The sequence below is a fragment of the Pyrus communis genome, chromosome 8, assembly GCF_963583255.1.
Source record: "Pyrus communis chromosome 8, drPyrComm1.1, whole genome shotgun sequence".
Taxonomy (NCBI): domain Eukaryota; kingdom Viridiplantae; phylum Streptophyta; class Magnoliopsida; order Rosales; family Rosaceae; genus Pyrus; species Pyrus communis.
This window is the reverse complement of record NC_084810.1, coordinates 10,702,833-10,719,030: the sequence shown is the minus strand read 5'-3', so window position 1 is coordinate 10,719,030 and position 16,198 is coordinate 10,702,833. Positions and strand designations below refer to the sequence as shown.

General features: G+C 36.4%; 1 protein-coding gene, 1 non-coding gene and 1 pseudogene across 2 annotated transcripts; 1 reads left to right on the top strand and 2 right to left on the bottom strand.

The window, feature by feature from the left end:
• Positions 1–588: 588 nt before the first annotated feature.
• On the top strand, positions 589–7,122 carry LOC137742451 (uncharacterized). The gene is made up of 12 exons (XM_068482316.1): positions 589–1,062; positions 1,380–1,444; positions 1,959–2,042; positions 2,210–2,503; positions 3,296–3,435; positions 4,094–4,181; positions 4,473–4,655; positions 4,736–4,897; positions 5,062–5,255; positions 6,022–6,172; positions 6,541–6,706; positions 6,789–7,122. Exons 1-12 carry the CDS (start codon positions 624–626, stop codon positions 6,854–6,856), a joined length of 2,034 nt encoding a protein of 677 aa, XP_068338417.1. The 5' UTR covers positions 589–623; the 3' UTR covers positions 6,857–7,122.
• Positions 7,123–7,243: 121 nt separating this feature from the next.
• On the bottom strand, positions 7,244–14,943 carry LOC137742939 (origin of replication complex subunit 1-like; annotated as a pseudogene).
• Positions 12,125–12,202, bottom strand: LOC137743964 (small nucleolar RNA snoR28). Its single transcript, XR_011069569.1, has one exon. It is a non-coding gene; the product is annotated as a small nucleolar RNA snoR28 (small nucleolar RNA).
• Positions 14,944–16,198: the final 1,255 nt, after the last annotated feature.

The following is a 16,198-nucleotide window of genomic DNA, read 5'->3' as shown; positions in this document are numbered from 1 at the left end:
GCAAATTGAATACAAAAATATCCATCAAAAGTCCAAAAGTCCTCCCATTTGGTTTGTGGTATTGTTATTAATGAAGAGCACTCCAAAGTCCTCTCAACCTGCCAACAAATCAGAGAAGGCAAATATCCAATTTCCCATATGAAAAAAAAAAAAAAAAAACAAAACAAAAAACAAAAGAACAAAACTAAGCAGCAGCGTGGAAGAAGTCTTCCTGGCCCGAAGTTCCTTGCACGCGCCTTTAGTTAGGTGTTTTTTTGTTTTTTTTTTCTTTTGTTTTTATTATTATATAAAGTTATTAGATGATTTTTTTCTTCTTAAATTTAAAATTTTGAAATCCTTTTTAGTAGTTTTCTTTTATTAAATTTTTGGCCTTATGTGGCATGAATTAGTGAGTTAAGATTTTACCACATCATTAGTTAATAGAAAAGATAACGGTTAGACTGACGAAAATGTCAAAGTAACAAAAAATTAAATACAAATTTAGGTGTGAAAGTAAACGAAAAACAATAAGCGTAGTAAAGTCTGATTTATGGGAAATTTGAGGGCAGTAAAGTGTATATTACTCTTAGTTCAAATGATTTTGATTAACCATTTTTTAAAAGACGCATAAACCCCCGAACAAGATGGAACTGGATAAACCCCTCACCCGCCAAACCCCGAAAACTCACACACAAAAAATGGCAGCTCCACTGGAGCTCTTGTGCTACAGAGGAACCACCAGTTCTTCTCCCTCTCTCTCCAAAACTCTCTCCCGCCTCTCTTCCCCTTTCGCAATCCCCAAATCTCTCTCTCCGATTCTCCGCACTCATTGCCTTTCGCTCCACGCTTCTCTTCACTCCCTTCCTCGCTTCGTTTCCCGCCACTCCGCCAATGAATTCAATATATCCTCCGTAGCAGATGACCAACTACAAGAAGAAGACGACGGAGAAGAAGAGGGGGAGCTCGTGGATGAGTCCGACGGCGGCGGCGATTTATTGACGGTCGACGTCGATGACCTCGAAGAAGACGCTCGTTATGTAGTTGAAGAGTTCTCTTCCTCTTTGTCCACCCAACTCAGAATCGGTGTGTTCCTTCTTGTCAATGGGAAACCCAGTTCATAATTTGATTGTAATTGCAAAACCCAATTCGTAATTTGATCAAATTATTCTAAAAGCTGCTGAATTTTCCGAAAGGTAAAAAAATTCAGGGAAAAATGAGGCTGCATTAACTTTCTCTTTCTTTTCAATGGGTGTCAAAAAATTTATTGAAAAGATTTTCCTTCAGGTTTTTACTCCTTTAAATGTTTGCTAAAATAATTAACTTTGTGTTTGGTGGAATTTTCCCATTTTGTTTTGGGATTATTGATGGCTAAGTTTCTACTGTGTCTTGCATCAACGAAGATGACAATGATGACCAAGAAAAAGTTAGTCGAAAGCAAAGGAGGCTGACAAGTACCGTTAAAACTGTGAGTATCTTATCATGGCATATTATCTATTTATATGAAACTACTGAAAGTTCATGTTTGGTCCCAAGGTCTCCGGTGCATATCCAAGCTAACGTAAATGAGTTCAACGTCTTCTCATTACAGTGGTTATCGTCATCTTTTCCACTTAGGACCTTAGGCTATCTTAGGAATTGAAAATGGATACGCTGTAGTTAAAAGATTATAACTAGGACCGTGGATTGGTGGGTCTTCTCAAAATTACTGCAGCCATAGTTTTGATTAAATCGGTTTCCGCAACTAGGTGTCATGAACACTTTTTTGGAGTGTGTCGACTTTGCATTTGCATATGCCCCCATTTTTGTGTATCTTATGCTTCTGGAAAACTTTTATTATATTTTCTTTCCTTTTTATTTTCTAAGTGCACGTTGATTTCTATGATGCAATCAGACTATTATGTCCAATGATGTAAGTTGGGGATTCTTTGTGTTGGAATGAAGAAAATTCAGTCTCTAAACCATTCAAATTTCAATTGCAGATCCCTGACCATCTTCTACCAAGGGTTGCAATTGTTGGAAGGCCGAATGTTGGTAAATCAGCATTATTTAATCGTCTTGTCTCGGTATGTAACAAGAATGTGGCCTTTTGTTTTCTATTTACCATCAATACTTCTAACACTGAGGAGTACATTTTCAAGCTTCCAGATGTAAAATGTATGAGTTTTTACTTCGTAAATTAACTTCCTTTTTGCTTTCCTTTTCCTGGTTCTATATATGTTATGTATTTCAGGGGAACAAGGCAATTGTAGTGGATGAGCCTGGGGTTACTAGGGATCGCCTGTATGGTAGATCCTTTTGGGGTGACCATGAGTTTATGGTGGTGGATACCGGTGGTGTTCTTACAGTTTCAAAGTCCCAGGCAAATGTCATGGAAGAATTAGCTATTTCAACGACCATTGGTATGGATGGAATCCCACTTGCCTCTAGGGAGGCAGCTGTTGCTAGGATGCCCTCAATGATAGAGAAACAAGCTACTGCAGCTGTTGAAGAATCATCTGTCATTATATTCCTCGTTGATGGCCAGGTACAGCTTTTGGTAAATGGATGCAGGACCACTGCAATGTGCCTTTGTTTTCCAGCTTTCGGCTTCATTGTGTTATAGAAGAGTATGAGGTTAAACTCTTTTATTCTTCTAACGATAGTCATATTCAAGCAGTGGGATATGATGCTGGTATTCAGGAAACTTTCGAAGTCAACAACTATGATTTATATTGGAAATACTAAACAAAATTGATCATAGAAATTGTAAAATAGTATAAATATAAACATACAGGTTTACAATAATAAGGTGGAGGAAGTGAATTTGCTTTTGGAAATCATTAAATTTACAGCTTGGTTTTAGGGATCTTTGTCAAAGACTTTCAAAAATATTCTTTTAAAGCAATTTTGATTGGTGGGACTTTTGATTTGAATGCAATGTGTTTTTGCTAGAGTGATGTCAATCTGATTGTGATAGATTTTCCCATACATGCTACTTATACTGTTATTCAAATTTTTGATGAAAAAAAAAAAAAAAAAATTAAAGTTTGTGTTTCTTACAAAATAAATATTGAATATTCCCAGTAATACTTGAACTTGTCAAAAAAAGTCCATGAGGTTGAGTAATATGATTCCAAAAGTTATAAAAACTCTGTTTTCAATTGATAACCAATTTTTTACAAATGATTGAGTTTGTACAATTATGTATTTGAATTGAACTTTTGAAGGTTTTTAAACTAAAACATAGTTTGGCCAAGACTGTGAACTTGAATAGAGCCTGGGTTTATAACTTTACATAGTAATGATATTAGTATATAGTATTGACAGTGCTAAACAGGCAGGTCTAACTGCAGCAGATGAGGAAATTTCAGATTGGCTACGTAAAAACTTCTCAGATAAGTACATCATTCTTGCAGTTAACAAGTGTGAATCTCCACGTAAAGGGATCATGCAAGCATCAGAATTTTGGTCATTGGGGTGAGCTAAACTCTTGTCCATTTTGTTCACGTATGTTACCTTACTAAATTTTGAGAAAAGGGTTCTGGTAAATGTTTTTATTTTCTTGTAAAAACTGATAAATAGTAATGTGTATCTGTTAGCCTAATGAATTTATACATTCAGGGTACCTTGGTTTTTTCAGATACATAATATTCCTAGTATTGGATGGTAAATATCTCTATTTCTCTCTTATAGTCTTGTTACACCTGTTGTGAGGATTATAGGTGTAGGGTTGTGCTAAGGTGATGCATGATAGCATTATCCTAGGGGTAAATACACTCTTTTTGTTATGTTGATACACTTTTCACCATTGTAGTCTGGTAAATATTTCAATTTAGCTCTGCTTTATTACCAACTTGGACAAGACACTAAAGACACAAGCAATAGGGTAAATAATCTGATAATCAAAAAAAAATTTCAACATATGTCACGAATTTCAAGCTGTACTAGTATGTTTATTTTTCTAACTAGGCTTGCGAATATTGAACTGTCTTGATAAGAAAAAACAAGAACTAGTGCTAGGTAAATTTTATTGTTCTGATAAAGAAAACTCAGATGCATTTCAAGTTTCTGGTGGATACAGAATGGTATACTAATATTAATTTCTGAAAGGTACGATTTTTGTTTGGTTGACCAGGTTTTCACCACTTCCTATATCTGCTATATCTGGAACTGGAACCGGAGAGCTTCTTGATCTTTTGTGTTCAGGGCTGAAAAAGAATGAGGTTTGTAATCACAGAAATTTTATTGTTGGTATATCAGTATTCAAGTTTGACTGTCTTTTGTTGAATATTGAATTTCAATTGGCAATGGCAATTGGCTTTAGCTTAACTTTACCTTATATTACTCAATTTTCAAAGCTGCTTATTTTGAGCCTGTTAGTGAACTTTTCAGTTTCAATAGTAGAATTTTTTTGGTGCTTTTTGTCATTTACTAAGCCCAAAAAGTCATGTTCTTACCATGTTTTATGAATATTTTCATTTCTTTATGATTTGGTTTATTATGCTTTTATATAGGACCCGGAGGAATTTGCTGAACAGGAAGACTATGTTCCTGCAATTGCAATTGTGGGCCGACCAAATGTTGGTAAGAGTAGCATTTTGAATGCATTGGTTGGAGAGGACAGGACAATTGTTAGCCCAGTCAGTGGAACGACCCGTGATGCTATTGATATGGAGTTTACTGGACCAGATGGACAGGTTTGATTGGTTCACGGTTATACATCCTACTTGGATACATATAATTGCAACATTTGTTTTTGGTTTGTTTTATCTTGCAGAAGTTCCGGCTAATTGATACTGCTGGAATCAGAAGAAGAGCAGTTGTCGCTTCATCAGGTAGCATGACGGAGGCTTTATCAGTAAATCGAGCATTTCGTGCCATTCGTCGTTCCGATGTTGTGGCACTTGTCATTGAGGCCCTGGCTTGTATCACAGAACAGGTACTTTGTCCATTCTTTTTGAGTTATCATTTAAAGATCCGAAGAACATGCCGACAGTTTTATGTCTTTATATGTAAGACATTTATGTTTCCTATACATTGATCACATTTACTTTACACAAGTAGATTTCTCTTAACTATGTTTCCTTCTATATTGTCTTCTAGGATTGCAAGATTGCTGAAAGGATAGAAAGAGAAGGCAAAGGTTGCCTGATTGTTGTAAACAAATGGGATACCATACCGAATAAAAACCAGCAAACTGCAACATATTATGAGGAGGATGTTAGGGAGAAGCTTCGTATTCTTGGTTGGGCACCTATTGTATATTCAACTGCAATAGCTGGTCAGAGTGTCGATAAGTATGTTCTGTGTTTAACATCATCTCTTTTATAACTTCACTTGCATCATAGTTGCATTCTTTAGCTAACTTCATGTATGTCAAGAAACCCATATTCTCCATTGACACCATAATATATACATACATACATATATATATATTTATTTATTTATAAAATGCACACCTCTAACTGGAAGAAGTTTTAATTGTTTGTCGTTATATTGATTGAGATGTGGGTCTATTTTTAAGTAGCTTGATGTGCTGCATCTTCTAATAAATGTGTCTCGAGCTTTAGATTCTTGTTAAGATGATGTATGCTGTACAGTTGTGTATATAAGCTATTCTTGCCCCTATAGAAAGAAGTTGCATGATGCAAAATGCAGATGGTTCTTATAAGGTTTCAGCGTATTTTAGGCTTAAACCATTTTGTAATATGGGTTTTAGTTTATGAGTTATATGCGTTTGACTTTTTATATAGGTACCGATGAAAACTATGCAGGTTATGGATGGAGTTTCCCAATAATCCTATGCATAATTTTCTACATTCACTATCAGAATAGTTCGAAGTGTTATAGGAACTTCATAATGCACCCTTGACAACTACTTTGCTTTTTAGGAAGCCGAAGGTCCATTACAACTTAAAAAATGTGCCAGAGGATTCCAATTATATCGATATGATTATATATATGACAAAATGCATTACTTTGATGTGCAAGCAATTTGAAATGACAAGTCATGGTCTAAAACCTCTTGTACATTAAGGGAAATACTGTCTTGTTTGGTTTTAGGATTATCGATGCTGCTAGCACAGTTGAGAAAGAAAGATCAAGAAGGCTTAGTACTTCTGTAGTAAACCAAGTGGTCCAGGAAGCACTAGCTTTTAAATCACCACCGAGGACACGAGGTGGCAAAAGGGGCCGCATTTATTACTGCACTCAGGTACTTGTTTTATGCAAGACTCATTTTTCTCCCTTTTTGGTGATTATGTCTCTTTAATTCCTTTTGATTATAAATCTTTGCAAGTGACATCCTTGTCTATGCGAAATTTGGATGCTAGCGTCCACAAAATTACGAGAAATTCTTGTAATAAACATAAATTATTATCTGTTAATGCCTGAAAGCATACAGCCGTAACTACTATAAGATTTTAGATGATTCAGTGCTACATACCCACTCGACGGACTATTTTCCATGCATGCCTATCTGTAGGGTAGTATCTGTTCTTTTGAACTTGCATGTAAACTGCGCATCCAGTATTTTCTTATGAACATGGCAAATCATTGGTATTTACTTTGGATAATTTACAGGCAGCTATAAGGCCACCAACATTTGTCTTCTTTGTCAATGATGCAAAACTTTTCCCTGAGACATACCGGCGTTATATGGAGAAGCAACTGCGTTCAGATGCTGGGTTTTTGGGCACTCCAATTCGGCTTCTATGGTCTAACAGGAGGAAAACAGAAAAAGAGGAAGGTCAGTTTACTCTAGCCTGTTATAATGCTCACACATACATTTTTCATGCATGCATGCCTACATAAATTTCACACGTTTGCAGGCAGAGCTGCAACGAGAGCACAAGCAAATCTTGTGCCACGTGAGAGAAAATTGGAGTTGGCTACATAAAGCATATGGAATATATACAGTATCATCACATAACCAGCAAGGCATTTGTTTTCGGAAAGCTTTGTGCACGGGTGAAACTAGTTAATATCAGATGCTGAAGGTAAACTTGCAATGTGGTTGATTTAAAACTTTCTCCAATTCGTGCTTGAGACTTACGGAAAAGGACTGTAATTTCATGTATGTAACCAAATTTTGATGGCTTAGAACTTGTTAGGCCTTTGAATTGTAATTTGAAATCAATGTAAATAAAAAATCTTGTCTCCTCCTGATCCCGCCTTCTAAAGTATCTAAACATTTAAACATCAATGTAATTTATGGCTTCCAAGGGTTGCTATAACCCGATCCAAATAACTGCTTTCCTTCACTTTAACAAGTGCCGATGCATCTTGGAAGTTGGAATTGTAACAAGAGCCTCTGCTTGTTTCTTGTCTATATGAGCAAGGGAGCTTTTCGCTTGCTCGTCAAGCTTTCAAGCGCTCTCGAGTCTCAACAACTGCTGCCTAATCTCTGAACCCACGGGTCTTAAGGTGAAAGGAAATAGAGCATTTCTACTTCCAGGCTGTAAAATTATGACCATCAGATTCCGTCTCAAGCCTAATACAAGCATGCGATAAGCCGGAGTATTGTTGCTTCTCCGGTCCTGTCCTGTCCTGTCCTGTTAATTCAATGGAAAGGTGAAACTTAACGAACGGTTGTCCTTGAGTGCAAACGCCACATTGTCGCTGAAACGCAGCCATTTCAAAATCATATCAGCAGCTCACACAACAGAATGCTCGTTGAAACGGTTATCGGATGTTAAGTAATGCATTTACATGAAAATTCAACTTGCAACTTTGGGTTAAGGAGCCAGCTAATACACACAATTCATCGGAAAGCTGCTGCTATTTTAGGAGAGGGATGATAATATAACTACAAAGATCACGGACAACCAGAGTCTGATCGGTTGTTGCAATGCAATGACTGGATAGACAAGTACTGACCTTGGGAAATTGGGCTGCAACTTCTGCAACCTGTGCTTTGCTCCTGATTCACATAGAATAATTCTGCATTCGCTGAGCTTACAACTGCCAAACAATACTAATGAGATATATCACATAATCCATGTGTAAAAACTTCAGTTGGTATCTACTCCAGAAAGTATCCTCTAATCGTTCCATCTCAATGCTACTCTTTCAAATCACACTTGCAGATGCAAATTATATGCTTTGCAAATATCAGTAAAAAATAAAGGGCCTCATCGTGTGAAAGTAAAGTCTTTTAAACATGCAATACGATGTCTGTCATAAAATACGTCCAAAATACACATAGAAATGAAAACACTTGTCATAACTGCCACCAAACGGATTATATTTTGACCATTCTTTCAAATGAAATGCATACGACTACAAATAAGCTTGGGACTGGACTAAAAGGTTCCTTGAACTCTCAATGCTTTCGGAGTCAAAAGCCAAAACTGGTGCAGTTGGACACACACTCCCACTTGACAAGACAATAAGGAATGGAGGAGATCAATAGACAATTATGTCCCTACGTACGCATGTATGTAGAGAAAAATTAACATCATAACAAGTCTTACCCTATTTTTAGTAGTGTGTCATGTCCAGGAAATGCTTCTCTATTGCTGGTACAGAGACATGAAACTGTCAATGCCAACTGCAACGCAAAACATAATTACAATGAAAACACTATGACATACAAATCAATCCTAAACCACCGCTGCTAAAGTCTACCGTGAAGACATCAATGAGACTGGTAAACCAAAACAAAACAGTGTCTACTTGAGCTGCAATACAGCAGTCAGGCAGAAATATTTTACTCAGTTTGGAAAAAAAATTTCATCACCTGCAAGGAGAAAAACAAAAATTTCTCTCACAAAAGTAAAGAAAATTATTTTCCTTTTACAAGTTAAAACATAAGTAAAGAAAACTTCCTGTCAACCCAGTAATAGTATACAGCAGCTAAACTAGTACCAAGTTAATTGTTACTGTTGCAGAAATTCACAAAAAAATAAATAAACGTAAAAAAATCTTAAATCCCACACTTGATATTTTGTGGTCGTATAAGCCATTTTTTCCCATGCTGCATTCCTTATAAGAATGGCACTAATAAGATTTAGCAAACTCCAAATGCAACAGTTTCAAAATGCAGGAAGATCAATTCTTAACTGCCTCCATTTTCATTTTTTTATCTACCTGAAAATTTTCCAGCTATCTAGGCCTCATTCATCAAGTATTAGGAAAAGCACATTAATGTAGTCATCATTGTATCATCTACATCACTCAAGAGCATTGATACCCTGTCTAAGAAGTAATGTACCAGCTATACAGATTAAGTTTCAACAGTACAAATCATTGTTTATCAACAATGTGACATAATGTGACTCACTTGAATATGAGGTGCCTGGAACATTTCTTGGATGGCTGCTTCAACCTCTGCCATACCAACAAGGGTTTTTCCTGCAAAGTGGAAACATATAAATCCGTAAGTGACAATAAAAAGCTTCATAAGAAAAGTTAATAACTTCAATTCCTTGGTTGAATTACCTCAAGGTTACTGGTTAAAAGGCTGCTTATTCAATATCCAGAATAATGCATTAGGAATATTTAAGTTCATTTATGTATTATTTGTATTGACTGTCTCCTGGTTACTTGTTCAACATCACAATATTCTGAGGAAGTCCCAATCTGGGGCCATGTTGGAGGGGAGAGGCAAATAAAAATTCCCTTGAGAAAGAGCTTGTATATCTCTAGAACCAAATTATCCACTTCAATGCATCAACATCAAATGTTTCATGTCCTTGAGCTAAAGATGGTGCAAATCAAAACATTCATACCAAGTTTCAAATCAAATTTACAACTCTTGTGCATGAATATTCGATATACTTCCTGGTTCTCATTTTCTAGTAATCAAGAAGTCCTGAAATAGAAATACTATACTTATATTTCAAGGCAAATTTACAACTCTATGTTCCATTGATGTGATCAGTGGAGGAAACTAAAAGCCGAGATTAATTATAGTTTGAACTAAATGATAGCAATAACTTGAGAGTTCAAAAGTGTGGAATATGATTGAGAGAGAACATTTTTCCAAGATTTGCATGACCATTGACAGATACAACTAAGTTAAGATATTTCTGTCTACTAGATGATTTCAGGAATTGAAGCTAATCAAACATGGTGATAGAAGTTGATGGTAGTGCAGAGAGTATAGGACATATTACCATAACAATACCAAAGCAAGGATCTTTCAGTTCAAGTTTCCTACTTTAAAGGGGCTGTCCCTCATTGTTTTCCTTGCACCATCAATTTATGAAAAAGCCAGTCTGGTAAATCAATTATTAAAGTTCGATAAGCATCATTAGGAGTTGAGGTTAGTTTCTTCAGTCTATAGTCTGATTTCTGCAGCACGCCTGCATATCTCCAGTGCACGACGTGCATACCCTGAAATAGCTGCCACCTGAATGTATTTTTCAAATAATATCAGAGACTGAGTGTCCAGTGGAGAATCCTCTAATGAATTTATAAATTTTATGACGAAACACAGAGCAAAAAACTGGCCTTTCTTGAAGCAAACTCTATAGCTTGTTGTTTGAATGCATTAATTCCTTTAAGGCGGCTCAAAACTATTTCTTGAAGTTGTTGGTAATTATAGGGGCCAAAGCAAAGCCTTTGGATTCCCATACAACTTGAAATACGAGGAAGCAACTTCTCAGGAAGATCCATGGTATTTGCTATGCCTGAACAGGTATTTTATTACAGGTTAATGCTGCAGTCATAAAAAATCTCATAGTCATCGTCATTATTTTCACTAGAACTGTTTTTTTTTTTTTTTTTCTTTCTTTCTCCTACTTTCCTTTTTGTATTTGAGAATCCATTAATCCCAGAAAAGAAAGATCACTGTGAGATAAGAATGCAATCATCTTTCAACAAGGATGTGTACCGGAGATAAAGTATACCTATAGAACCTGAAACCAAAAAAGGACATGTATATTTCAAGAATACTCATAGTAAAAACAATCTATATCATATATAATGCATGACTGGAATACTATTAACAAATATTCTCATCACAAAATACAAAAGTTGCCAACTGAAAGGAGAAAAAATGGTTACCGACTGGTTTCTGGTCAGAAGGAGATCGAGTTCATCAATGAGAAGAATACAAGGCTTGTCATCCTCTTTACCAATTTTCTTTCCTTCAGAGAACCGCTCATTTAGCAAGTGGAGAGCCTTTTTCCAACCAACTCTGTGCCCACTTAAGGCTTCATATATAACCTGTGAAAACACAACAGGTGTTACAAGGCAACAATGGCATGCCAGCATGATAAGGTATAGCATCAAATCTAAATGTAATTTACCCTGTAGATATTCTCTGGTGACACCAATTTTAGACCATTTATCTCCACAAAACAGTGGGTTCTTATACTTCCTGCATTCAGATTCTTCATTACTGCAAGTACACTCATTGTCTGCAGTTATAGAAAGATACAAAAAAGAAGTGAAACCCATTTCATGCATCAATAGTACATAAAAGAAATGTATAGGCTGTCTGAAATAAAAGCTATCTCTTTATAAATAGTTCAACAGATCGTACCTTTCCAGTTCCAGGAACACCATGAATGTACAGGCAACGTCCCAAACACTTATCATCTTGAATCTTTGATAAATGCAGTTATTTCCAACATTTCTCTGCATGCAAGCAGGTCTCCATTATTACAAACAATACAGTAACAAATAAAAGAAGATAAAAAACCTGTAATGAATGATTCTCACGTACTTATCCCTGCAATGCAAAGATTTAGGCAATGATGACAGCAGAAGTGCTGCCTTTGCTATTTCAAGATCAGTCTACTTATGGCATCTTACATGCTCAGGGATTTTCTTCATTCCTCTCTTTTGAAGTCCAAAGAACCACCTCTTCTGTGAATTCTGTAGATACACAATTGAATAGTTTAATTTGGGGGAGAAAACATACTGAATCCACAAGTATGAGATAGAAGGTAGTGTCCATACTGCAGCCAACTCATGAGCTCGAAATGGTTTAGCTATTATACTTTTTATGCTTTCCTCGTCATAGTCCATGTCTTCTTCTGAATCAAAGTCTGAGTCTTTGCCAACTTTCCAATCTTCATCACTTCCAGCTTCATCATCATCCTACCAAATTGTTAAAACCCAAAAATTCCAACTCACATTCAATCTGTTTGGGATTTATGTAGTATGTTCAATTTTGGTTCTCGTTGCCTGAAACACTTACCCCTTCACCGTCATCAATTTCTGAAAGACGCTTGAAGCTGTGCCAATGAATATCATATTCATATTCACATAAAAAAACGTCATCCCCTTCATTGCTTGCTTTGGCATATTCTTTAGGACTCATGACAAAACAATGTCGAAGAATAGATTCCATCTGTTAAATTATGAATTCATCATACAAATGTCCTAAGTTGATGAAGTAGCTACCAAAAAATGTCGAAGAATAGATTCCATGTTAGACAGTTAAAAACGAATGCAAATGAGAAGACTCAAAGACAGTTAAAGCCGCATGCAAATGAGAAGACTCGAAGACTTCCAGAAATGAAAGAGACACTTCACCAAAAAGTTACCAGTTAAAGATATACGTTTCATTCTCATATCGAGTTGTTAAATTGCAATAGTTCGGTAAATTTTAAGACCTCTGCTAAAAGTTGCACCTTTTTCCTAACCTTACAATTTTCCAATGTCTTTCTAAGCTCCCAATACAAGAATAAAAATGACTATATACTAGCCTTTCCTCTTAGAAAAGCCTAAAATAATTTTAGAGTTGATATCTGGTAAGAACCCCACCTTTAGCATGTTCTGCCAGCTTTCAACATCTTTAGCAGCTACCTAAAGGAAAGAAAACTGGTGGTATAAAGCCTATCAACTTCCCAAAAAAAAAAAAAAAAAAAAAAAACACACTAAATTTTACCAAGACCGCACAGTCAATCCTTTCCCTGAGACCCTAGTAATGTCAAGATCTCTCCTTACTCAAAATTAAAAGTTACCACCTAAACAAGAGAAGTTATTACTAATGCCATATGATACTCGTCTTCTCCTTCACAAGTTTTTTCAACTTATTTAGCATGATCCTATAAACTTAATCAGCACAATTCTATGAACTTAATCAGCATAATTCTATAAACTTATTGTTGAGAATGAATCCCACATTGATGAAAGGAGGGACCTTGCATGGGCTTATTAGTAAATTGGGCTACTCTCCGTATTACCAATTGGTTTTATGGTGAAACCTCAACTCTTTCGTGGTATCTGAGTAGGTAGTCTCACCTGTGAAGCCTAATGGCCACACGGACTCCACGTCACCTGAATTGTGTTGTCCACGTGTTAGGCTTGAAAATTCGCCACACGTGAGAGGGCTTGTTGAGAATGAATCACACATTGATGAGAGGAAGGACCTTGAATGTGCCTTTAAGTAGTTGGGCTACTCCACATATTGTCAATTGATTTTATGGTGGAACCTCAACTTTCTTCACTCATTAATCACAACATTATAAATTGAGTCCGCATGTTAAAACTTTACACTGGATTAACTTTCTCCATAAGGAAAAATGAAGGTATACTCAATTTTACACTATTTTGAAAATGTTCAACTAAAAAGATACTAATAGAACACGCCTGCCAATGAAAGTAGTCAAAACAGCACAACCTGCCCCAATTTTCAAATGCAAGTCTTTTTCATAGTCACAAGGGAAAATAAATTACTGGAAACTAATGTTAAAATCTGTGTGCATATCACTCAATTTATAAACTCCTTGCAATCAACTCCTGATCTAAGAATTAATCCTAGTTTATGTTTATTGGTGTTGGCTTAATATGCTTTTGCTAATTTATTTTGGCTTTTTTTTTCTCTCTCGAGTTAAACATATGCCATGAAATCTTTCTGGCTTAGTTAGTTTCCTATAATAATTGTTCTTACTAAAAAGAATAATCAAGGTTAGATAGTATCTTTCACCTCAATGTCAGCAAAATCATTTGTGCGATAAATTTCTCTCCGCAAATTATGAGATTGTCTTCCAGCAGCAGTCTCTTCTGGGATTAAATACCAACGTACCCGACACCAATAGCTGCCATCTACTTCTTTCCATATGCTGCAAAATTTAAAAAACACAAAGTACCAAAGTCCAAAAACATTACAACCAAACCAACAGCAAACATCTCACCATTCACAAAATTAAATCAAATTACACATCTACCTTTCAAAGTGGGCAGCCCACAAATTACTGGAGAGAAGCTTCTCCCTCAATGTTCTAAGCAGCTTCTTCCCCTCTGGAGGTGTTGGAAGCTGGACCACTTTACCCAACTTGCGAGCCTCACAAAACCCACAAATCCAATCCCCTTCAGGAACATCCTTCGGTGGAGGTTTCAAGCTTTTCAAATGAAACCCACCTAAGCAATCATCACACTCAATCATCACAGCCTTCCCAGACTTAAAACAAACCCTACATTCCTCCACTTCAACCAATACCTCATCTGAACTCGCATCCTCTCTCCTCCTCACAAACACATTATCGCCCACCTCAAACTCACCCCCATCATACACAACCTTCTTGTAATAAGCCCGTCTTTTTGGCACTGACTTAACGCTCTTTTCTCCTCGAAAGTGACATTTTTCGAGGCCCTAGATCGCGTAACCACCGTGCTTTTCTGCTCCCTTTTTCTTCTTAGTCTCCGACTGCCCTGGAGTCACCGGAGAGATTGCATTTTTAATCTCAATCAAATCTCCCTCGTCTTTAGCGTTCAACTTCTTGCCCTTTCAGCAGATTTTGGGGTTTTAGCAATTCCCACATTTCCCCCCTTTGTTCGTGTTTTTCCAGAATCATTTCGCAATTCGTGTTGAGTTGTCGCGTCTTTCATCGGCGAACCTTCAAAAAGTTTCTGGGGAGTTGCGGAACCGGCGAGCTGACCGGCGGGGAGTCGGGGTTAGAGGAGTTGCGGGAGTGAGAGACGGCGGTGGCTTGGAGTTAGAACGCTTGGATTTCTTGGGGGACTGCAGGACCCTCTTCGGAGTCTCTGCCATTGCAGCTCCGACTCCGAGCGTGCAGAAACGATGGAAAGTAATTAGCGAAGAAAACATTCCAGACGGACAGAGAAAGAGAATTTAGGGGGGAAAATGGCGGGAAAATTGCTGTGGAGGGAAATCTGATACGGTAATAGGACTGCTCACAGATGGCCCAACTACCTCTACTTGGCCCATTTCCTCCGTCATAGAGTTTTTTTTAGTTCTTATTTTCAAGTGAAGATGAATATTACTAGACCGTCGTACTGAATGGCTCATCCGTGATCAGAAATTAAATATAAATGCTATATATCAACTAAAATGATCATAAATCAAATCTCAATTGTTTAGCCGGTCATGATCTCAACGATATAACGGTTTATCAAAAATCAGAATTATTTAACGGATCATAATTAAATATCAACAATATATTGGCCAACTATCGACGATATATTAATTAAGTGTCGCCATATAGCAATCAAATATTAACAACAACATCAACCAAATATCCAAAAACATTTTTTTAATAGTGTTGACAATGGTTTTTCTTTCAAATTTTGAAAGGTCTTTTATTTGATAATGAGTAAACTGCTGATTTTCCCCTTTGATTTTCACTTAGCTTTTGATTTCCCTCTAAACTTTTTAATTGGAAAATCAAGCACTTAAACTAATTTATTTGGCCAATTTCCCCCCACTGTTAATTTTTCATAGATTTCATCCAAATTAACGTTAACTTTTATCACATGTATACCACGTGACCCTTCTTTGAGGACAAAAGTGTCACTTCGTTAGACTTCAGACACAAAAAAAAAACTACAGAATCACATAGATTGCCATAGGTTGACAATCTAGAAATCTAGGGTTTTCAATTATTTTAAAGAACAAAGGGACCAAACTACCCTCAGATGTTGTACACATGCTTCCATTTAACAAAAATTTGGATGAAATAAATGAAAAACTAATAGCAGGGGAAATTGGCCAAAAAAATTAGTTCAAGTCCTTAATTTTCCAATAAAAAAGTTAAAGGGAAAATCGGAAGTTAAATGAAAGTTCAGAGGGGAAAATCGACAGTTTACTCTTTAATAATTGATACAAAAGGTTCATTATTTTCACATGGAAGTAGTTACGTTGACTAGAGCGGCTGTGTCAGCCCTTTGCATCCGAGTTCAAACCACCCTCCACCCCCATTTAACCCACCCCGTATTATTATTTTGGGGATCAAATTTTCCATACTTGTATAAAAAAGTAACCACTCAAAACTAATCCCTTTTTCCTCAAACTACACCAAAAAAAAAAAACCAAAAAAAAAAA

What these genes read in the sequence shown, in the direction of transcription:
- LOC137742451 (XM_068482316.1), top strand. Translation starts at nt 624, where the DNA reads ATGGAACTGGATAAACCCCTCACCCGCCAAACCCCGAAAACTCACACA. An exon ending in CAGGGCTGAAAAAGAATGAG is followed by an intron (nt 4,182 to 4,472) that starts GTTTGTAATCAC and finishes GCTTTTATATAG; the next exon opens with GACCCGGAGGAATTTGCTGA. An exon ending in TGGCTTGTATCACAGAACAG is followed by an intron (nt 4,898 to 5,061) that starts GTACTTTGTCCA and finishes ATTGTCTTCTAG; the next exon opens with GATTGCAAGATTGCTGAAAG.